Consider the following 24,351-nt stretch of genomic DNA (forward strand, 5'->3'; position numbering starts at 1 on the left):
TTGTGATCTTTTAAAATTTTTATATTAACAATGCAATAAATATGTGATATTTGAAGCAGACATAGTTTTATATATAAACGATATCTACTCTAATATGTCCCTAGCCGCTTATTTCCAAACTGTTTACAAAAAGCTTGCATAGATAATAAGAAAAATATTTTAAATGAAGTAAAGAATCATATTTAATGTAATTTAAGTTAATAAATGTTCTGATTAATTGCAAATTTTAAATTTTTATGCAGACCCTTAGTCTTATGAGTCCTATTTAATAAAATATTCTTGAGACAATAATTAAATTTCCATTCTTTTTTTGACAAAAATGATTTGAGATGTGGCAATCTGAATATCACTATTTTATAAAAATGTCTGATTTTAGATCCCTCCATTTTGACTGCTGCAAGAAAGAAACACCTATGTAATTGTTGATTGTCCTAAAATATATTTAAAGCTTTATAACTCGGTTAGATTTGGCCACAGAAGATTGAAACTTTTTTGGTTTAAAAGTTAGAGTGTTAAGAATATTTTGCTAAACATGATTCATAGGATAAAAGGCCTACATAAATTTTTCAGAATTTTTTCAAAAATGCATTCATTAATTGAAACAAAATAATCTTTATCTGATTTAGAGTCTTTTCTCAAATGAGATTATATACCTGTCTTGAATAGAGTAGAAATTAGCTGTTGGGCCATGTTTAGAGTGGATACCTTATATATAAAATCTTTAAAAGAAATGTTATTTTGAAAAATCAGAAAACTTTTATTGAACAAGACTAATTTTAAAGAGAGAAGGGAAGTAAATTTAAAAATTACTATAAAGACTACTGAAAAACAATGGTTGAATGTTTCTTATGAAAAGTAGTTCAGTGCAAGTAAATTTAAAATCTACTTGCATAGACACTCTCAGCATATTAATGTTAATTAGATGTGTTTTAAAAGACTTTCGAAAGTGCAGTAGCATATTGTTTAAACTATGATGGAGTCCCAATTAAACAATCAAGAATTTTTTGTAGTTATTTGATTTCACGAGCTGAAAGATGTAACTTTTACTTATATTCCTGGATGTATCATCAAGAAATTCATTATATGAGACAGCAAGTTTTTGAGATTTTAATGTCTTATTTATTGTCAAGTTAATCTTGGAAATTCTGCTTCAGTTACATATCTTAGTTTATTTGTATTGCTGAAGAAATCATAAATGCCAAGCTACATAAAATATTTTAACTAAAAATTTTTGTGACCATTGATCATCATTAATCGACTGATCATCAAAGATGGCTAATATTTAGTAAAATTAGCATGATTTTAGATTTGTGTACTTATGTTCTTAACTTTTTTTCAAGGAGTAGAGATGTTAATGAAATGGCAATACATTTTTTTAAATACTATTAATTGTAGTGTAATAAAATAGTTTTAGATATGCTATTAAAGTGATTTAATTTTTTGACAAGTGATAAAATTTTTCAAACAAAACTTGCATAAAAAATATTTTAAATAATTTAGTATCAGTGTTGGTAAAAAATATTTATTGGTGGTATTATGTTTATATTTGTGTAGAAATGAATACTTTGTTAATATGTAACTTGATTCTATTCTTCGAATACATAGTTCCATAATCAAAAATATTACATTAATATTGGTTCTTATTTTTCTCTAATGATACTTAAAAGTCTTTATTTTTTAAGATAACATTTGTGTACACACCTTGATTTTCTTAATAAAGGAGAAGAATTTCTGCAGCAGTATACACTTTATTGAGGTTTATTTTGTTTTAAGTTTGTGCTTCATTGAAGTTAACATTTTACTAAGAATCCTAAAAAAGAAACTCTTCAGGTTAGTTGTCAAATGAAAAATTGTCATTTTAGGAAGTGTTTTATTAAACTTTCAGTTATTTTAATAAGATTATAACTGTATTAAACTTTATGTACAAGTCAAAAGTATCCTTATGCTTTAAAATGTCTTTAATATTTGGTAAATATTTTGTATGCAATTTAGTGTCAGAAACTTTCTTGCATACAATTTTAATAATGCTGCTTACTATATAAATATTTTTATAGCTTTGATTTTTGTTCTGCTGATGTCTCAGACTCTCCTGTTGAGAATTTGGGTCAAGTAGTGTTTGGAGAACGGATTCGACCATCGCCTTACAATGTAAGCTGAAATTCCTTCTAGAAATATTTCTTTATAAAAATAGCATAATGTCTTTAAATTAGTCAATTTTTTCTGTTGAATACTTACAAAGTATTCTTTATTCGAGTTCATTTGAAATGCTTTCATGTACAGTTATAGCTGAACTTGCATGAACTCAAATGTTGTAGTTCATAATTTTCTGATGCCACTTGATGAACAAAATTATGTAATAAAAACAAATAGAAGTAAATTTGTCCATCCTTTTTCAAAATTGAATTAAAAGCAACACCAGGTACTGAAAGGTTCACCCAGGTAATAGAAGTGATCAATTTTGATGGGTAATTATATTTGGAATTTTAAAATAATATTGTCAATTAGCTGTTAGACTTGCATAGTAGAGAGCTGATCATTGATAATCTAATTGTGATATGTGAGTAAATCTTCCTATTGAATTCAAAACCTTTAGCTCACATTCACCAGAAAGCTAAATGATAGTTACAATTTTTTCAGAAAGTTCATTTGAGATTAATGAAGAATATTTTCCAACTATAATGCATAGAATTAAGAAAGAAAGAAGGGGGGGGGGAAAGAGAGAGAGAGAAAGAAATGGTTGCAGTGCATAATTTTTATGAGAAAAATAATTTATGAAGTTTTCAGATAAATTTGTTTGATACTTAAGAAACCATCAACATCATTCTTTTGTGTGACACTGTTATTATAATATGTACTACTACGCTCTGTTCACTTCAAGCATCATATAATTCTGGGGTATTATTCCATTTATCCCCCCCCCCCCATTTGAATGGAAATAGCTGTAATATCATGGAAGTTAAATACTACTGATCTAAAGCATAAGTTTGCTTCATTTGTTAAATTATCAACATTTAGGAAAATTATAACTGATTTCTGATATCTGTTACTGTATTAGTAATGGTGTTTTTAATGGTTGTTTTTCTGTTCAATAAGCTTTCTTGTTGATTTAGTCTAGGCGCTTCTTAATAGTCTGCTTAGGAATGAATCCTATGTAAGATTTTTGTGGAATGTACTTCTGATCACTTATCTAATTACATTTGGATTTTTTTTTTTGAATTAGTCTGTCAATACTTAGAATTGTTTTGAAAAAAAAATGTTTTTTTTAAAAAAAGAGATCTTTTCAGGTTTGGAGCTACAAAAATGAGATTGTTAATCCCCCCCTTCCTTATCTACGTAAAAATGTTTTATATATTTTAAAAATTATTTATTTAGTTAGAGATGTAATTTCAGTTTCAAAATTAGTTGAAAACTATTATTTTATGCTATTTTATTGCTTTGTCCTGTGTTTCAAGAAGAAAAAAAATAATAACTTGGATTATGAGATAATTATATCACATTTTTATAATTTTAATTTTTGAATTATAGATTAGTTTCCTAAAGGATATTACTTGTGCAACTGTTTGTGAAAAAACTTATCACCTAGATCGTAAAGAAGATGTTGAAAAGCTTAATAATTTGAAAAAAGGAATGCTCAAGAATTATCAGCACCATTGGTGAGTCTTTTTTAAATTTAAAATTTTTTTTTATTTAGCATATTTTATGTAATTGTTTTGAAGTTAAATTTTTCAGTTATAGTTTTTTATTAAATTGTAGCTTTTCATTGAAATATTAGAGGCTATTCATATTAATTGTATTAAAAATATTGGTAACATTTACATGTAATGAAGTCTGTTATGTATCTGATTTTTATTTTCTGCAAGAAAAATTGTTATTTGGAAAGGGGAGCATTTACTTGGCAGTATTAAAAAATTGTTAACTGTTTCATGCCTTTAAATATAGAATTAGTTTCTTAATACAGGGTGTTTATAAAGTCCCGGACCCATTTTGATGTTTAATAACTCATAAAATAATAAAGATATAAACAAACTTATGGCATTTATTGATGGAATAACTCATATATTTTCCTTTTCAGGTTTGAATATTTTTACTTTTGTAAATATCGTCTGCGCGTGTGGTTAATTTCAGATAATTTCATTTTCCAGTCTAAATATCTGTACTTTTCTAAATATTGTCTGCTTATTAATTGCATTTTTCTCTCTTTTATTTTTGGCAACTATTGCAATGTTATGTTTACTTGTGATATGTTTGTTCTATGTAGTACTTTTGTATGTGATGTTTTATTCGAGCTGATATTAAGGAGAATGCATATACCACAAGAGAAAGCACAGATTTTATGGTGGTTCATAGAAATGAAATCGATAGTGCAAGGACAGAGAAATTTCAGAAGAATTTACCAAAAAGATCCTCCATCCAAAAACAGCATCTTGCGGTGGAAAAAGAATTTTCTAGAAATTGGAAGTATCGAAGATAAGAAACGTTCCAGACGTCCTTGCACAAGTGATTTTGATGTTGAGCGTGTCAGAGAGACATTTTTACACAATCCTAGAATATCTGTGAGATCAGCGGCAACAGAATTGGATATGCCAATTTCGACGGTGTACAAGGTTATTAAGAAAAAATTAAGACTGCATGCATACAAAGTTCAAATTGTTCAAGTTTTGGAACCGAACGATAGGCCTAGGAGGATGGCCTTTGCAACAGATATGCTAAGGAGGATAGAAGATGCTGCTGATTTTCTGAAGAGCATAATGTTCTCCGATGAAGCATCCTTTCATGTTTCTGGCATTGTTAATCGCCATAAAGTGCGCAAATGGCTCTGTGGATGCCGACATGCTTGTCGCTACCTGGCGTGAAATTGACTATCGACTTGATATTCTCCGTGCGACGAAGTGGGCACACGTGGAAGTTCATTGACAAGGGTCATGAAACTTTTTGAGTCTATTTAACCATTTATGTTATTAATTTAAATCTATCTTTATTATTTTATGAGTTACTAAACATCAAAATGGGTCCAGGACTTTATAAACACCCTGTATTTATACCTAAATACATTTTATGTTTTACTTAAAAGCTCTGCCTTTATGAAGAATGTGTCTGTCATTTTTGTTAATTTCAGGATCGTCGATAACATGCCAGTTACTTGGTGTTATCTGGTAGAAGTTAATCAGCAGTTTTGCTCCACTGGTTTTCCAATGGGTTGTTACGTTAATTCAGCTCGTCAGCCTAAAGATGCCTGTGTGATGAATGTGAGAACAATAAATTTTAGTTTTGATTGTTCTTGATTATATTTTTTGTTACTAGATATTTAACTATATGGAAATCTTAAGTTTCCCCCCCCCCTCCAAATTTGATAGGGAATTTAGTTCAAGTAAAAGTGAAACTGAATTACTGAAAATTATGTTTAATATCATTTTCAGTCACATAATCTTACAAAAAAGATACTGACAGAATTCAACATTTATTATAATTGATAAATTTATAATGAATGCTGAAAATATATTTTAGTTGGAATTTTTTGTTACTGAGCATTTTTTTGCTTGTATCTTCTAGTTGATAAGAGAAATTAAATGCAGATAGAATCTTTTGTCAAAAAGTTAGGAACGTCTAAAGTTTTGGAATTTTTTTTTTATTAAAACATATATTTATACAGTTTTTGAATATCATCCTAATATTTATGTTCCATTAATTCAGTTTTTTTTTCTTTATTTGAATCAAAATTGAAACAGCTGCCATTTAAGATTCTGTTTATTGCATATTTCTTTTGTGTTTTTCTTATTAAATAGTGATCTCACAATAAAATGTGGCAAACTTTTAAAAGTTAATTAAAATGTATTATAAGAATTAATGGAATACTAGTCAAATGCCATTGAAAAAGTATCACTGTGAAATTGCTCTTTTAAATTAATTTTTATGTAAAAGATGAAGTGTTGAAAGGTTAGAAATTATCAGCTTTGAAATAATTTTATGTATTGATTTAATTCTTTATTAGTTACAATAATCTTAAATGGTTGCAGTGAATTATGTGGATATAAAATATGTTCCATGATATGTTCATTTCGTTTTGATAATTTTGTAATTGAGTACTTTATGAGAATTCAAATTGTAATGCAGCTAACTGATGCAGGCAGCATGGGTCTTTGTTAGATATTGCAATTAACAGATGATTAATTTTTATTGTTAGTTTTATTATGAAAGCAAACATGCATTCCTTTAGGTTGCTAACTTAGTTCAAGTTAAGTAAAAAAGCGTGAACAGAGTGTAACTTATTAACACAACTGTAATACATGAGGAAATTAAACAGCCATGAGTGATTTTTTTATTGATTGGCAGATTTTTATCTGAATATACCAAAAGATCACTGATTATATTGATTTACTTCTTAACCAGCCAAATATTTATAATCAATAATACAACTATTAAAAATATTTAAAGAAATAAAGTAATTCTTTTATAATAATTTAATGGGATTAGTCGGTATTATTAAATGCCTATATTTTGTGACAGTCATTATGTATTTATCTTATTATATTAAAAATTCAGCTTTGTGAGCTAGTGATGACTGCTTTTTCTGGATCATATATTTCAGAAATTATATTATTTTATCGCATATTCAGCATACAGAGTATGAACTGGTTTCAAAATTAATTGCTCCTAAAGCTTTTGTACTGAGTTATGAAAATGTCAAAAGTGTATTCTTCATGTGATCTTGAAATATATATAGGATGTTTTGATCACGGGTTTCATAATTTAAAATAGCTTTTGATTCTTTAGATAAATTGCATTAAAACTTTTGCTTTAGACAATTGCACCTGATATATTAATCAGAATTGTTAATTTCTAATTCATAAAATGAAAGTTATTGGAAAATGTTTATAAATTATCAAAATTGAAATGTTTTCTCATTTTATTTTATAGATAGAAATTTTATCAATTGAATTTTGTTGTTTATTTCATGGCAATGTAATTTATTAGCTTGCAATAATCGAAAAGCAATTGTTTTAATTCTAATTTTGCTCCATTTTGTGTCTATTTCAAATAAGTTTTCATATCTTAAGTATCATTTTTTATTTTTAGACCTTGTTTAATAAAGCTGATACCTTTTACATCTTTAACCATGTGGATATAACTATTACATATCATAGTGGTGAAGATGAATCCTGGGGTGTAGGTTTTAAAGATAAAGGAGGCCGGATTGTGAGAGTTAAAGTTAGACCTAGGAGGTATGTGTATTTTTTTTTTTTTTTTAGCTAAGTATATTTTACCTTTCTAGTCCCCCCCCCCACAAAGATATTATGGGAGATTTCTATTTTCAATGCAAATGAACTGCCATTTTCCAGTTTTAAGTCTTATAATCTGTATTTTTGATGCGTATGTAGTAAAATAAGTAAAACATACTACATTATCTAATTTTAATTTGTGTTTTTTTATATTATGCTACATTACATTTTTTACATTATGCTAATTTTAATTTGTGTTTTTTTAAATTTGTGTTAATTTTATTTGCATTCAAACTGCTATTTGAATATTTTTTTTTGTATTATTTTGCTTTAAAAGTGCAAATATTGAATTAGAATTGTAATGAAAAGCCATTTCAGTGGGATTTATTAAAAAAAATGATAACTGGAATAATATAGCTCTTTTTACTTTTAATAATAATCCTATAATGTATAAGATGAAATGCTTGAAAAGTTTTTAAGAGCATATTGCTGTTAATTTTTTCCTTCTTTATTACATTTAATTTTATTAGTGTTTGTTTATGTATCATAAAAAATTGTTAATTGTTGTAGATAGTGCAAACTTTACCATTTTAAGAGTAAGAATGAAAGCTCATTTTAAAAAATGTGGATTGATTATTTAAAGAGATATTTAAGATTTGTTTTTATTCGTGTAGAAATGTGGGGGAAAACTTAGGATGTACTATCTTAACTTGTTATTTTGGATTTGAGTTATCCTGTTTAAATTTTAGCAATATGAAATTGTTTATTGATTCAAAATAGGTGTTCATTTTTAATTTGCCTTTTTGTTAGGTGTAATGTTAAATATTCAAAATGTTATTTAATTTTATTTTATAATTTTTATGCTGATTTCAATGGGCAAACAGTATTTTAATTACAGCATTATTATTATATTGTGAATTAATACATTAATCGGATATTTTCTTTACCTCTCCATTTTTTTATGTTAATCCTTTTAGTTGTGTTAGTGCAATACTAATTGTGTTGTATTTTTCAGTATCAAACACAGTGACAAGAGTTGTACTACTGAGTTTACTCCTATGGATATACCTAACAAAATTAACCCTAAGGATGTTATTACAATAAAATACACTTATTCCGTTAATTTCACTGTAAGTAAAAGTATTTTATTTTTATTGCAAAATGAAGTAATTTTCTAATATCGCTTTGCAAATAACCAGAATTGATGTTAGAAAATAAAATATTGATAGAAATATTTAGAAAATATTTAGAAACGGTATTATCTTAAGAGTTACTATGTTTAATATCCAAAAAAAAATTATTCGCTTTATAATATGAACGTTGACGTGTGTATAATTAATGGACCATTATTTGTTAAGGCTTGTGTTTTTATTTGACATAATTTTTCTCTCTAATAAAACATTTTTTTTGAGACTCAGCTGCTTTTAATATTTGGCTGTTGGATACTTTTAATTATTGAATGCATTTGTAAATTTCTTTAAAATATAATTTAAAATTTAGATAATTCAGTTTCAAATAAGTATGTTTAAGTTTAGAACAGTGACGCAAATCCCGTATTACAGGTTTTAATACTTCTGAGATATTTCAAAATATTTACTGTCACATAATTGCAATTTTATTTACACTTTTGCAATTCTTCTATTTTTTAAATTTTTACTTTTAGTTTACTTTTATCTTTTAGAATTGTATGATGTGGTGTGATGCTTATATTAAGGTATTTTTTGTACATTCAATTTGTTTTAATTGAAGGCATCGATTAATTTTAACTGTTTGTAACTATGATAAAGAACAGGCCTCATCTGAAAACTGGAGAGGACATTCTCTCTCTTCCTTGTCATAATAGTCTAGTTTTTGAAATTACTTTTCTTAGACTAAGAAATATCTATCAGTGATTTGTCTTATTTCTGGAATTATTTAAATAGTAGATTGAAATTTTTAGAAGTATAGACTGGGATATCGTCTGAAATTCAATATATATATATATCTTCTAAGGAGCTTGCTTTCCATGCTGAACAACAGATTTTCTGTAATTAAACATTTCATTTCTCTGTCTTCAATTTCATAGACATGGAAATGAAGATATGTCTTTTATGAGTAGAATGGAAACGGAAAGACATTTTAAGAGCTTTCTTTTTAAATTTGGAGTTGTAGAGATTAAGAAAAATCAAATTGTTCTTTAATCATTCTGTAGATAAAGATTGTGAATGTATAATTATAAAATAAAATAAAGCTTAAATCAAGTTAATATCAAGGAAAGATTTAAGTTGAGACTATGAAAACAACCTAATTCTGTGTTTTTAAATTGACATAAAGTTTACTATTCACACACTTAGTATCGGTATTAATGTAAAAAATTACTTATTTCAGAAAGAAAACAAGGTCAAGTGGTCTTCTCGGTGGGATTATATTTTGGAATCAATGCCTCATACAAATATTCAATGGTTCAGGTAAGAGTAATATCATAAGCAGATATTTAGTGTTAGATGTTTGAAATATGTAGCATTTCTAATAATCGTTTTCATTTCAGCATTTTAAATTCTCTTGTGATTGTTTTGTTCTTGACTGGAATGGTTGCGATGATTCTTTTAAGAACCCTCCACAAAGATATTGCACGTTACAATCAGATTGAAAGTGCTGTATGTATATGTTTTAAAATATTATAATATTTGTTTTTCTGTTTAATAATTATTACGAATTATCATTGCACGAAGTTTTAAAGATTTGTTACAGTATTTCAGTAATTCTGTATTAATGTTAAAATATTGGCTGTGTAGAAATTTATTAGTCAATAATATTTCATTACTTATGATAAAAAAATAATCGAAATTCTCAAAGTTTCTTTTAAGTAAACTTTTGGTGTTCAGAAATGAATAACAACATTTAATTTTAGAGATGAGTTTACATTTTTTTTGGTTGTCAATTAAGAATTGGAATGAAATAAAAATCTGAAATTGTGTTTTAATTAAGTTGAATTTTTTGGATCATTTATTCATGTAAAGAATAGAGCTGATAAATAAATTCAGTGTAAATATTGCTTTCCTTTTGCAGTTATTGAGAAATGAAATTTACATTTCATACTGCAAAAGCTATTAATTGTCTTCTGATGTAAAATCTGCTATGAATCTTGCAGATATTTATTATGGTCTTTACGCTCTTGTGAATATTTAACATTATTGGAATGTTAAGTGGATGTTATTTTGATTCTTGATAAAATTCTATTGATTATAAATTTATCATCCTGGAAATTTGTATTTCAGCTATTGCTAATTTATTTATTTAAAAAAAATCACAGATTTCAGAGGTTTATCAATTACTGAATTTTATAACAAAAAATAAAATATTTCATATTATTAAAGATGATGAAAGATTTTCCAATTTATCTTGAAATGGTATGAATATTCTTAAATCTTTCAGACATGTTACATTTCTACATTCATTTTCCTTTATTTTAATATTTTTCCTTTTCCACTTAAAATTTAGGAATCTTTCTTTTCTTAGTCTTGGATACATTTAATTCATAAATCAAAGAATATCATGAGCTTGAGAAAAAAGTAATTTAGAAACATGAAATTATGGAAAAAAGTATGAAATATTGGATGTTTATAATATTATATTTGGTAAAGAGGAATTTTCAGTTGACTTATTTTCTTTGATTATTTCTAGCAATATAGCTATAATCTTCATCTTGAAGTTATATTGCTAATACATAACCAAAATTCAGATTAATATTTTTTAATTTAAGAAGCCAGAAATAAGGATGCGCTTAAGTTTTTAAAGTTCGAAACGGGAATTTCCCTGAAAGAATTTAAATTCTAGAGATCTTAAATTTATCACACACGAATACAAATCTATTGCAGTACTTTCTATATTGAAGTAAAATTTATGGAAACCATAATGTTCGTATTATGTTTAATTTAATGTGTTTTCTTTTGAAATTTTTAATTTTTTTATTGAAGTTTAGATTAAATGAATTAGTGATAATCTTAACTTATTACAAATTTATGATAATTTACTTATTTCTTAAAGGAATTTTTAAGAGTATCTGTAAAATATGAATCGTTTTCCAGACTTGGACTGAGAATGTGACTACAAATTTTATAGATTAATATACTTGCAAATTAAATGTAAGAGGAATTTAAAAATGATTGAAAGTTGGATGTGGTATCTATACTAGCTATTTTTTTTTCTCCATCTGAATTATTTTTAGTGTGATCTATAGTATTTTGTACTTATCTGAACATTCATAGATATTTGACAAATGCCATATAAGAGTTTTATTTAGGCACAAATTATCCGCCGTCTTGCGTGTAGTTAAAAATAGCAATTTTGTGCCTTTTATGGATAATTTCTTGTTGACATTCCTTTGTAGTTGCCTGATGGTTATATTTAGTGGGGTATTTTCATATTTTCTTAAAGGATGATGCCCAAGAGGAGTTTGGATGGAAACTTGTGCATGGTGATGTTTTTCGTCCTCCAAGGAAAGGGATGTTGCTTGCTGTATTACTTGGAAGTGGTGTACAAGTTTTCTTTATGGCACTGATAACTTTATGTGAGTTTTGCACATTTTTAAGATTTAGAATAATGATGTTAGATTATAAAGATGTAAATTTTTTCCTATTTTTCATTCAATATTTTCATTTAATATATAATCTGAAGTTACAATGAACGAATGAAATAATGATTCTAGAACCAACTTTGTATCATTGTTACAAAAAAAAAAAATGTTTTGCATCATTTGACATATATCAGCATATATTAGATGTAAATTTGTGAACTTTTATATAGAAAATGTGTTCATATTAAGAGATTGAATGAAAGCTACAAATAATTGTAATTTATAAATATTTTACTTTGTAATATTTTAATATAGCCTTTAGTCAGTTTTTAAATAATGTGAAATGAAGTAAATAGTCATTCCGTTTTATGTATTTAAATAGAACAGAAAACACGTTTTCTTCCACATTTTTATTTTTATTGAAAATGTTTTTTTTTTTTTTTTTTTTTTTTTATGGGGAGATTATTTCATATTATTTTCAGTTCTTATATTTTAATTGGTCTTTTATGCTTAACTTCTGAAACATGTATTTGATTTTACTTTTATGTGTTTTGGCTTTATTAAATTTCTGCTTTTAGTTAACTCTTTTTCTCTAAATTTCACAACAAACTTAGATGTATTTATTTTCAAAAGTTAAAAAAAAAAAGAACCTTACTTTCTGTTGCCCTTTTAAAATGAACATTTTTATGAAAAATTTCAGAATAAATTAAAAGTGAAGAATTTTCACTGATTCAAAAAATATTAATACTCTGTCAGAGATGTTGATATACAAATTATCCAAAAATTATTGGAACTGTACAAAATTACTTTAATAATAAACTCTAAGTAGTAATCAGACTTTTGAACTATGTCTGACTAGTGCAATTTCAGTATTTGTGTTCCTTTTAAGTTTATATATATAAAAAAATTTGATAGGTGGTGCAAGGTATGACACAAAGTTATAGGCAAGAGAATTATAACACATTTGTCATGTTGATTGTGTAGTAAAAGGCGATATGCATTTTATGGCTCGTATTGGCAATATGCATTTTATTTAAATCAGTGCCTAAAGTTAAAAGGCATCATTGTTTAGAATATAGATATCAGCTTCCATCAGAGAAATCCATTGAGATGGATGGATCAGTTAAAAGAAATTTAAAAGGTGAGCATCGTCCATAGGTTGTCTAGCATTCACTGTGCAATAGTTCATATATTTCATTAATGTTTCTGCCGAAGTCCCATAAAAACCGTTCGTTAAGAAAGCACAGAACTGCAAAAATTCCCAGATCGAAGGTTGTGACAATGTCTTTTGCTAACAGGGGGTGCACATCCACAGTAGTGAATATTTATGCACAGTTGCTTTATTTCTCTAACAGATGGATTGTTCATGGTGGTCCAATTCCATTACCTCTTCGATCGCCTGATTTAATTCCAATAGATTTTTTTAATATGGCGATATGTCAAATTTTGGCTATAAGATTGCAGATGTGCAGCAGATCACAATTGCTGTTTATTCTTTAACTACGTGTATGTTTTTCAAATGGGGAATGAATATGCTATGTACTATGGTCAATCACAGGATCCCATTTTGAAGTATATTAATACATTGCTGACCGGCAATTTGATGCCGCACTAATGAAAATACGAGTTAACTTGTATATGGTCAAAAGTGTGGTAGTGTTTATAGGTATGCTTGTAGTGAGTTATTAAATTTTATTGCTACTGTTTCTAGAATTTTATTTCATTTTGTAAAGTGTCCAACAATTCTCAGACACCCTGTATAACCCTTTTTGTTTAATAGGTTTATGTTTGAAAAAATTTTCTTGGTAAAGGAAAGCTCCTGTAAAGTGCTTTAAACAATGTATTTTATTTTTTTATGCTGATGAGAAGAGTTCAATTTTTGTCCATCATTCAGGTTTCTTTGGTTTAAACATGATCAGACACAATCCAAATAAGAAGGCAAGAAAGAAAAAAAAAGTTGTGAGGGAACATTCAGAAATATAATTTTAGAAGGAAATTTGGCTGAAACAGCATTTTGATTTCACCACATGTAGACCCAGTGTAAGAAATGCCCATGCACTTCAGAAGTTGGGGTGAATCCTGAATTTGAGTGATAAGAAAAAAAAATTTATACATGGATAAATTGAAATTATGCATATATATTGCTCAGGCTTTTATTTTCTTGCAGTGACTCTAACAAGTGCTGAACCAAAATGCTTTGCCAGTAGATTCCTTTCTGAAACTATATAGGTTCAAAATATTCTCTCACGCTGTCCTTTTTTCTTTTTCTCTAGTTGATATGCTATGCTCGTTATGGCTAACAAAGAAATCTTGATAAAAATTGGACTATTTCCTTATAAATTTGATATATATGATGAGCTATAGAATCTTGAAAGAAATGCAATTGTGATGAAAGCCTAATTCTATTTATATTAAACTTGAAGCTTTATAAGATTAAAGCTCATTTAATTTATTCTTCAAATGTTATATTTAGCAAGTCCGAACCATGGCCGTTTGAGAAAAATATGGCAATTTCAAAGCAAAATGAGCCTGATATAATAAGTAGTACTTTTTAACAACCCAGTAGAGGGAATCTTCATTGCAGAAGTTAAATGGTAATTTAAACTAAAGAATTGCTTGCACAGCAGTTCACAAGATCCTGAGAGGTATATGATACATATGCAACTCAGAAGTTGAATTTTTCAAATTTGAAATCAAGTGGTTAAAAAGAGGATTAATTTAAAAAATGCTAATGATTTGAATTTATCATTCATGCGAATGCGCCCAGCCCCCTCACACACACAGACATTATTGCTCCCTGTTGAACTTGGATTTTTTAAAGTTTATTATCATGTTAGTTTCATCTCGTAGAATTCATTTTGAATGAATGAATTTTCTTTAAGATAATACATGACTGTAATGTGGCTACATTCAAATATTTTTTAACCTTAGTTTTGTTTTAATAAAAAATAAAAATCATATATAATCCTTACATACTTAAATTTAATATGCTTTGGGTTTTTATAGAATTTACAACATACTCTTGTTGATTTTGTCAGAAAATAAACTATTCCAATGAATTCTAGTTGCTTGTTCCATTCATGTTCTAGTTCCATCTATTGCTGTAACATTTTTTTTTTTTGAAAAATTTTGTTGCTTAGTTACTGCTTTGCAATGACACCTGTTCTTCAGTTCAACATTTCAGATTTCGGCAAATTGTATTTGTTCCACTATTTTTTCTTATTGAAATAAAATGGAAATATATCTTTTTTTTTATTTAATAGTTTTTGCCTGTCTGGGTTTCTTGTCACCAGCTAATAGAGGAGCTCTTATGACATGTGCTATGGTAAATATTATTGTTTTTAATTTTTAAAAAAAAATTCTTACTGATTATATAAAATAATAGGCTTAATAAATGCCTAAATTTATTAGCATTTAAATGGTATTAAAATACAAAATGTTATTCTAAAATTAAGCTCCATATCTTTTCACTCTTTGTTCATACAAGCATTGCTGTAGCTAATATGTTAGAAATTGTTTTTAAAAGTTTGATAAAGAGTTATAATTATTTCTAAAATATGTTTGTCTGTTTCATGTTTTAAAAAACATTTTTTGATTGCCAATCTTCTATTTTAGGTTTTATATGTTTGTTTGGGTACCCCTGCAGGCTATGTTTCTGCTCGAATGTATAAAGGTATTTTACTTTTATAACGATGAAAATGTTTGATGAAAATGAATGGTGTATTTAATATTTGTCTTGTATTATTCTTGATTTTTATCGAATAATATTTTTGTTTTCAGCATTTGGCGGTATCAAATGGAAATCTAATGTGTTGCTGACATCCACTCTTTGTCCTGGGTATGTTTTTATTTATTTGGATTAATTTTATCACTATTAAATTATTTTCTATGTTTTCTTATTTTAGCCTTTTTTTCCAGAGGTGTGTTTGTTTTATTCTTTATATTAAATTTACTCCTATGGGCTAAAGGAAGTAGTGCAGCAACACCATTTACGACTTTACTTGCACTGTTGTCTTTATGGTTTGGGATATCATTACCTCTTACATTTGTGGGTGCTTATTTTGGATTCAAGAAAAGGGTAAATATTGTAGCTATAATTCATGGCCAATTTTTGAGTTTTATTGTGTTTTCTTTGCATTTGTAACATTTTATTAATCATGCACATTTCCATAGAAAGCATTTTATAAAATTGATCATACATTGTTCTTGGGTAATTTCAAACTGAAAAGACAATTATTTATTACTTATGAGCTAAGTGAAATCGTTGTGTAATGTTTCGATGGTAATTTACATAATGTGTTCTACTTTTATACTTTTATCCTGCAAATCGACTAAGTTAGAATTTCCTTTAGTAAGTTAAGGTAAGTTAAGGATTCCTAAGTTAGGAATTCTTTTTAACTCTCCGGTTTTGCATATCGTTAAAAATGTTTTTATAAGGCCTTTTTAGAGCATTAAGAATTGTCAATAATTCTAATTTAATTTTTCAACTATTATTTTTTGCTGTGATGTTTCAGAATTATAGTTCCATTATAAAATGAATAGGATTATTCTTTTAATTCTGTGCAAGAAAATTTCATTTGATAAAATCTTAAATATTTACTTTTGTATATTATGTAAATTTGTTATCAAGCCCAATCTGTAATGCAATTTTAAAATCAACTGTGAACAATCAATCATTAACAGAACAGGCTCAATTGAATAATTTCATAATTTTAAATAAAAATTGTGACAGAAAAAACGCTTTCAGTGATTTTTGCATATCAGAATATATAAATTAAAAGGGCTTCTCAGAAATAATTTTTTCGGATTTTATTCAAGAATTGTTGAGTAGTTTTTTGAATTTCCTCTGCCAATATATCCAATTTTTTTTAAAATCCAGTTTGTTTGACAGGTTTAAATTTTGTAAAGCAATTTTTTGTTTGGCCTTAAGCAATGCATGTGCATTTTCATGATTTTGATTTATTGTCACTTTATCTCTGTATCTCTTAAAAATAAATTAAAAAATTATTTTATTCACGTAAAACTTGATTTCTACTTTATTTAGTACTAGCCGCCTTTGGCGACCAGCCGGTTCGCCAATCTTAATGCTCGTTAAAATTTTAATACCTAAATATTTCATGTAATTTCTGCTTTAATACCTTCTTCATCAAAATATTTTACAACTTCAAATTTTGATAGTCATATAATTCACTCATATTATAAACGCCTTCAGTCATAACATAATATGTATCTCTCTAATTTTCTATTAACTCCCATAGAATTTATGCTTTAAATTAAAGTGGAAATGGTTAATCTGCAATTAATATAATAATATTTTTTACTGAAACAAAGCATTTCTTTATAATATGATTTCTGAAAACAGAGTCACTGAGCATTTAAACCTTATGGGCACTGAAGAATATCTTTCTTAATTTATGTAACATCTCAAGAATTTGTCAACAAAATTTTCTCAGATTCATCATGAGCAGATCGATTAATTAACAATGTTTAATTTTAAATGCATCAAATGCTAAGAAAATAAACAGAATCGTTTAAAATAATCGGTCGAAAACAGGTTAAAAAAACTACTTAAAAAAACTATTTGCTTAAAACTATAAGCATATGCAAAAAATATATAACATAAATACAATTTAATTACAAAAGCATACAACTAACCTAAAAATAATTTAAATCAAGTCCGCTTTTGTTGAAAATAGTTGTCAACAATCAGAACACAATGCGCATGCGTGAATTTTCAACGCCAGTTGGGGTAACGCTACGCAGATTAGAAATTTTTAATTTCCTTTATTCTGTTTTATTTTAATTCAAAAGTACTTCAGAATGAATCTGAAAGATCTATTAATTAACGATGTTTAATTTTAAATGTATCAAACATTAAGAAAATAAACAGAATCGTTTGAAATAATCGGTGGAAAAATGTTAAGCCTAAGTCTCATTAGCGTGGGAAAAAAAAAAAAAAAAAAAAAAAAAAAAACTTAAGCCTTACTTATATGGCGGTGGAAAAATGAAGATTTTTTTGGCGAGAAAGTTAGTTTTTAATTAATAATTAAAATTCTAATTAAAATTAAAAAAAAAAGACCCCGGGTGCTCATTCCCGACTTCCAAGGTATGCATATACCAAATTTGGTAGCTGTAGGTCGAACGATCTGGCCTGTAGAGCGCCTATACACACACACACACACGCAAACATTGAGCTTTATATAAGTATAGATAAGTGGTTATTAGAAACTTTTTGAATTTGTAATTATAAAATCGTTTCAACTCTTGCAGACCATAGAACACCCAGTCCGAACCAATCAGATTCCAAGACAAATACCTGAACAGTCTATCTATACACAACCAATTCCTGGAATTATTATGGGAGGCATCCTACCATTTGGTTGCATTTTCATACAACTGTTTTTCATCTTAAACAGCATCTGGTGAGTGAATATTCTAAATGAAATGCCTTTCTTTGCTGAATAATCATCTTTTTATATATAATTATATATGAGAATTTTATTCTGTCAAAGAGAGACACGTTTGTTCTTTATTTCAAGAGTATTTGTTTTATGAGAGATGGAAGCCTGTGGTTCGTGTTCTCTGTCCTTTTAGGTTTTGAATGCTGAAACCTAATGCATGTCCACCAGTTATGTTTAATGATGAAATTGAAAATACTTTATGGAATCATGTCTTATATATTGTGTAATCATGTGATTTCTCAATGTTTTGATATGGCTAAAATATAACGAAGTTAAGAGAAGTTAATTAATTTTTCATATTTACAAATATTTTTGGGCACATTATGAAGTGATTTGAAAAAATATTAATAATAAAGGGATTTTTGTAAAAGCAGCACGATTATTAACGTACTAAAATCTTGAAAATTTGATCAAAATAAAAATCGTAAAATATTTCCAGTAAATTAAAATTCTTAGGCTATTCATAATATAGTGCAACTTGACAAAGTTAACCATATTAAAAATGAGTGTAGCAGCAATATTTAAACATAAGGCAGTAAAAATTTATTTCGAATATTTAATAATTTAATTCAGTAAAAATAATTTTAACAAATTTATAAATTATTTCAGTAATTAAAAAAAATTAAGTAATTTTTATTAACTAAAAGTGTAGAGCACTCTGAATACCTCTCCGCTTTAAATTAAACAGTGCATTATGTATTTAACATTTTTAAGAAGTAAGACGTTTTTATTGCTTTTGTGATTGGATACATCGAGCAGTAATGAAATCCTTAAGTATATTAAGTGCCTTAAAAATTGACTTAAAGTCATTGAGAACATAATGTGTTGTTTTTGTTTCTGATGGCACTTGCCATGGACAAGCCCTGCTGATCGAAGTCAGCGATTTTAAGCCGAAAGAGAGTTTCTCTTGTTTTTTAGTAGCGCCAACTAGTGCCAAGAGTACGATTTTGCTACTATCGCATCACATTCGTTTGCATAGCCCCTTTTTACATGGGGAGCACATTCACACATCTCAAAGATAGAACAGATGAACAACAACCATGCACGAACCGGGACTCGAACCCAGGACGCCCAGATCACGGGGAAGATGCGCTACCCCTATGCACGAACATAATGCACAATCATATTTAATTTATGATGAAAATTCAAAAAGTAATTTTTTAAATTTGGCCATCATACTAACCAAAATGAATTCTAATTATTAAGCATATTTTCAGAGTTTACTGACTGAAGATTCCAAGGATCAGAGAAAAAAAATTTAGAAATATATATATATATATATATATAATATATGAAGTGATTTAGTGAAGTTTCGTCATATTTTAATTTAATTTCGTCATTTCGCATTTAGGTATTTTCTAATTATATGTATTGTGACTAATTTGACTAATTTTCTTATTGTTATTATTTTTGACCCTTTAGAGTTTTATAGCTTTTATTTAGACCTGATTTTTTAAAAATTTGAGTTTATTTTCTGCATTTTAGTGCACATTTATGAGACCTTGTGACATGAAACATTTATGAAACCTGTATTTTAGTGTAATATTTAATAAAAATTTTAAAATTATTTTCTATTTTTTAAATCTTTAATATGAAACATTATTATAATGTTTATGGAATCTTATGCTTAAATTTTCCCCAATCCACTATCGGTCACTCTCATCTTATGGAATCAATATTTAGTTGTTAAATATAGTTAATAATTAGTTGATAATTTCTGAAAGTATTGAAATATAGCTTTATCGTTAGTGATATACAAATTTATATGAAATTTTTTAACCGCTTAACTGTTTTGCCCGAGTGCCATACGTGCATCGAATTATCGAATTTTGATAGTTGTAAGCAAAAAAATAAATCATTCATAATGATTATAATTCAATATTAAAATTAATTCGAATACATAGATAAGTCAAGTATTCAATGGATTTCCATTAGAATCAAAATAAGAAAATATTCCCAAAATAGAAGGTGCCATTTTATTAGATAGTAAAGAAAATAGAACAGTTAAGGGGTTAAACACGCATCGGTAAGTGAGGAGAAAATTAATTGAAAATCTCAGTCTTTTATTTATGTGAAAGGTAATTAGAAATTTTACTGCTTTAACGTTTAAATTAATTTTGATAAAATGTTTTTGAATATTTAGATATTTTGCGAGTGGAATATACTTATATTTTATTGCATATCAATTTAATTTGATTTTGGAAAATGATTTTAGCTGAAGTAATCGGTGTAATTTTTGGGCTTGTGCTGAACATTCCCCATTTCTGTTTTATCATTGCTGTTAATTAAAATTTAGATAATAGTCTTACTATATAAACTTGTTCATTTCAGGTCAAGTCAAGTGTACTATATGTTCGGGTTTTTATTTTTGGTATTTATCATTCTCATAATTACTTGTTCTGAAACAACCATTCTCCTATGCTATTTTCATTTGTGTGCTGAGGTACGTACGATCTATTTTGAAATCTATATATTTTTGCTATTAAAGTAGTACATGAATTCTTTACAAAAGATATGATTTAGTTTCATATTTTAATACCAAGAAATACTTAAAAATACTTTCTTAAATAAATATTTGCATACTTTAAAAAATATATTGATGAAATTAACTAATTAAGGAATAATTCTGTTTGTGTAAATAATATAGTTCTGTTTATGTAAACTGTGCTCTAAAATTTGGTTGTTATTTTTGTGTTATGAATAGTAAGAATATATTACATTTTCTTGTGCAGAAAGTATATGGTTGTGAAGTTCAATTTTGATTAATATTATTAAAAATTAATTTTTTATAACCATGAGAATTTTAGAGAGCAACTTAACTTTAAAATTAAGCTTCATATTGAATTTTTGATGGAATTATTAACATTGCGGTAGCGCTAGGCATTTTTTTATTGATACCTATTCATTCAATATAATCTGATTTAAATTCCATTGGGTGGAAAAAATTACAGGCAGAATGATGTTCCTATTTGTCCTGTAGATTACTGAAATATGCATTCTTTGCATTAGAAAAATGTTATTTTTCATTGCTACAATTAAAGAGAATTATACAATGAATTATTTATTATATATTAAGCAAAGGGAAAGAAAAAGAACGTTAGAAGTTTCTTTAAAAAAAGAGTTTTGAGTTTGTTATTAAAAGATTATAGCCCATTCTTTTTTTCATTTGTTCTAAATTCTGTTTAATGTACAGCAATTGTGAAAACATTGATTTACTTTGATTAATATACAGCTGTACTTTTTAAAAACTTCTGAATTTGTGTGCCTTTATTCTATGAAAATATTTCTTATATGTTTTGATTCGCAGGCATTGTCATATTTTAGGTCTTGAATGTTTATTAAAAATGGAAAAAAATAATACTTTGTTTCTTGAAAATTTACTTGTGACTCTGTTTCATTATATTCATTTGTTAAGGTTAAATATGAAAGTAATTATTTGAAAAACTTGGTTTTAATTGCATCAATATGCATTGAAGAATTAGTATCTTTACTGTTTTTGTAGTCAAATTAAGAGTAGAGTTTATATCTAGATGAATATTAAAATCAAATTGCAAGCATTTATACTCATTTTGAATATCTTCACTAGCTCTAAAAATATGTATAGTGTCAATTCAATAATCTTTTCATTATATTTATCAACCATTGCATTTAATAATCTTATATTGAAAAAATAATGATCATAAAATATCTTGCATATTTGTAATAGCTCACTATAATATTTATTTTATTTTACTGATCATATATATGTGTGTGTGAAATAAGTTGCCTGAAGCAAGTTAATGCAAAAGCTTTGTTTGTTCTGACCATGATCTTCAACTCAAAGTAAATCTTTGCCAATTTGTCAGAATTATTTATTTTCATATTTAACAAATTTGTAACTGAAACATAGGGATATAAATTGCAATTGTTATAATGATCAATTCTAAATCTTTTTGAATTGTAATATATTCAGCTGTCATGATTGTTGAACTAATTTAACTGCAAATAATATATTTAATATATTTTGTTTAGTTAATTCTCAGCAACTGACTAGCAAGCTTGCATTAAAAAAATAGGGCTAAGATATTTTATATCATGTTTAATTTTTATAAGGAACTGCTTACATTTTTGTGAAGTGTTTGTGGTTAGGATCCTTTAATTTGTTTACATGCATTATTAAGCGTTGTATTTCATTATATTTTGAAATTATTTATTCTGTTGAATTTATTTCATTACAAGCATATTTCAGTGCATACAGCAGAGTGCAAATTGCATTTAATTTTATACTTATGCAATGGATCAGTTTTGATCTCTGTTGAAATGTTAGAATAGATACACAATATAGTTTTATTTTGCAGATTTTTTTTATATATGTTATTTTTCTTGTACTGAACAATTTTTAAAACATATAAATAACATTAGAAGCGGCATTATTTCGGAATATATGTAAAGTGCATGTAAGTATGAAGGTAAATAAAAGTAAGACATTTGCATTATTTGTGGCATAATTTTTTAAAATATTTTATTAAGGTAGAACAATGAATTGTTTTATATATTATCTGCATTTTCTCTAGGATTATCATTGGTGGTGGCGTGCTTTCCTCACAAGTGGCTTTACAGCTTTCTATTTATTCATATATTGCATCCATTTTTTCATAACAAAATTGAACATTACTGGCGTTACATCCACACTCTTGTACTTTGGTTATACTCTGATTATGGTCTTTCTCTTCTTCCTGCTTACTGGTAAGTATATTAAATTTAAATGAATTTAGTATTCAAGAATTGTATTAAATTGTTTTTTTTTTGTTGTGAAACATATTTTTAGTTTTAATTTAACTTATTCATTGGCTGACGTTTTTCTTGTTATATTTGGGTAAATTTTTCAAAATGTTTTTAATTGCAGAAGTATCATTTATATCCGCAATAAAAGATGTATCTAGGTGTTGTTTTATCTGTATAAGATGAACCTAATGGTAACTTCTTTTAAAAGGACCTACTTCTTATATTCAGAAGAATAATTTGATACTTAATTATCCATGTATGTTTGAGTTTACAGACCTGAAAAATATAATTGTGCAAGATGATCCTTTTTAAAACATTAATTTGCAGCTTATTGCAACTTTGTAGAATTTTTTTTTTAACCGTCAAGTGTCATAATTATGTATCATTTTGGATAATGCGTAGAATTACACTGAATGGCCAAATTATTACGACCACTTAGACACTTATACGCAGATCGGCCATAAGTTCGCGTTGTTGCCGCTAGAGGATGAAATAACTATAAAAAAGGAATGCAGGGAAGTGAAGCATCAATTCCACTGTATTGCTTGGAAGAAATGGGTAAAAAACGTGGTTTAACTGAATTTGAACGGGGTATGGTTGTAGGCGCTTGAAGCATTGGAACCAGTAGCAGCAAAACGGCTGCACTTGTGAAGTGTTAAGAGGAACAGTTATTAATGTTTACAAAGAGTGGACTACCAAGTAAAAGAGCGGGTCTCATCATCAGGATTGTGGTCATTATAGGCTACTGATCGTTCGATCTGGAAGGAAATTTGACAGAAGTGTCCAGTATAAGAGAAGAGCTACAGTATATGAAATTGCGGAGAATTTTAATCAAGGAGCAACTGTGAAGGACTTCAAGTGAACTGTTTGCTGGAGATGCTTTGCTCCTTATAGGCAATAGGAGATGACGACCTGTTCGAAAGCCACTACTGTCTACCTTAAATAAGAATAGATGTCTCCAGTTTGCAAAGGAACACAAGAATTGGCAATATATGGCAGGAAAAGGATCATATACTCTGATGTATCGCATTTTCAATTACACCATGCAGCGAATGCGAATATGGAGAAAACAGCACGAAAGCATGGACCCCAACTGTATTGCCTCAACACTTCAATCTGGTGGAGACTATATTATGGTTTTGGAGGTATTTTCTTGCCATTGTATGGGTTCTTTGATTACTGAGGAGCAATGTCTGCATGCCCAAGAACATTTAATTGTTACCACAGATCATGTATATCCTGTTATGTTAATAGCGTACCCGGTAAGGAATGGACACTTCCAGCTGGGCAGTTTTCCCTGTTGTAAAGCTAGCGTTTTCCGCAGTTGGTTCGAAGACCATGATAAGAAAATCCC

The 24,351-nt window shown here is 27.4% G+C and overlaps 1 protein-coding gene across 1 annotated transcript in view; it reads left to right on the forward strand.

The window, feature by feature from the left end:
- Positions 1-24,351, forward strand: part of LOC129960592 (transmembrane 9 superfamily member 2-like) — a 42,913-nt gene that overhangs the window by 13,690 nt on the left and 4,872 nt on the right. The window contains exons 3-17 of the mRNA XM_056074090.1: positions 2,055-2,148; positions 3,526-3,653; positions 5,117-5,246; positions 7,075-7,220; positions 8,233-8,347; positions 9,585-9,664; positions 9,745-9,853; positions 11,634-11,766; positions 15,036-15,097; positions 15,388-15,445; positions 15,553-15,610; positions 15,691-15,850; positions 18,043-18,194; positions 20,565-20,676; positions 22,787-22,958. Of these exons, the coding sequence (XP_055930065.1) occupies positions 2,055-2,148; positions 3,526-3,653; positions 5,117-5,246; positions 7,075-7,220; positions 8,233-8,347; positions 9,585-9,664; positions 9,745-9,853; positions 11,634-11,766; positions 15,036-15,097; positions 15,388-15,445; positions 15,553-15,610; positions 15,691-15,850; positions 18,043-18,194; positions 20,565-20,676; positions 22,787-22,958 (1,709 nt within the window). The remainder of the gene's footprint in view (positions 1-2,054; positions 2,149-3,525; positions 3,654-5,116; positions 5,247-7,074; positions 7,221-8,232; positions 8,348-9,584; positions 9,665-9,744; positions 9,854-11,633; positions 11,767-15,035; positions 15,098-15,387; positions 15,446-15,552; positions 15,611-15,690; positions 15,851-18,042; positions 18,195-20,564; positions 20,677-22,786; positions 22,959-24,351) is intronic.

Source organism: Argiope bruennichi, chromosome X2 (assembly GCF_947563725.1).
Source record: "Argiope bruennichi chromosome X2, qqArgBrue1.1, whole genome shotgun sequence".
Classification (NCBI taxonomy): domain Eukaryota; kingdom Metazoa; phylum Arthropoda; class Arachnida; order Araneae; family Araneidae; genus Argiope; species Argiope bruennichi.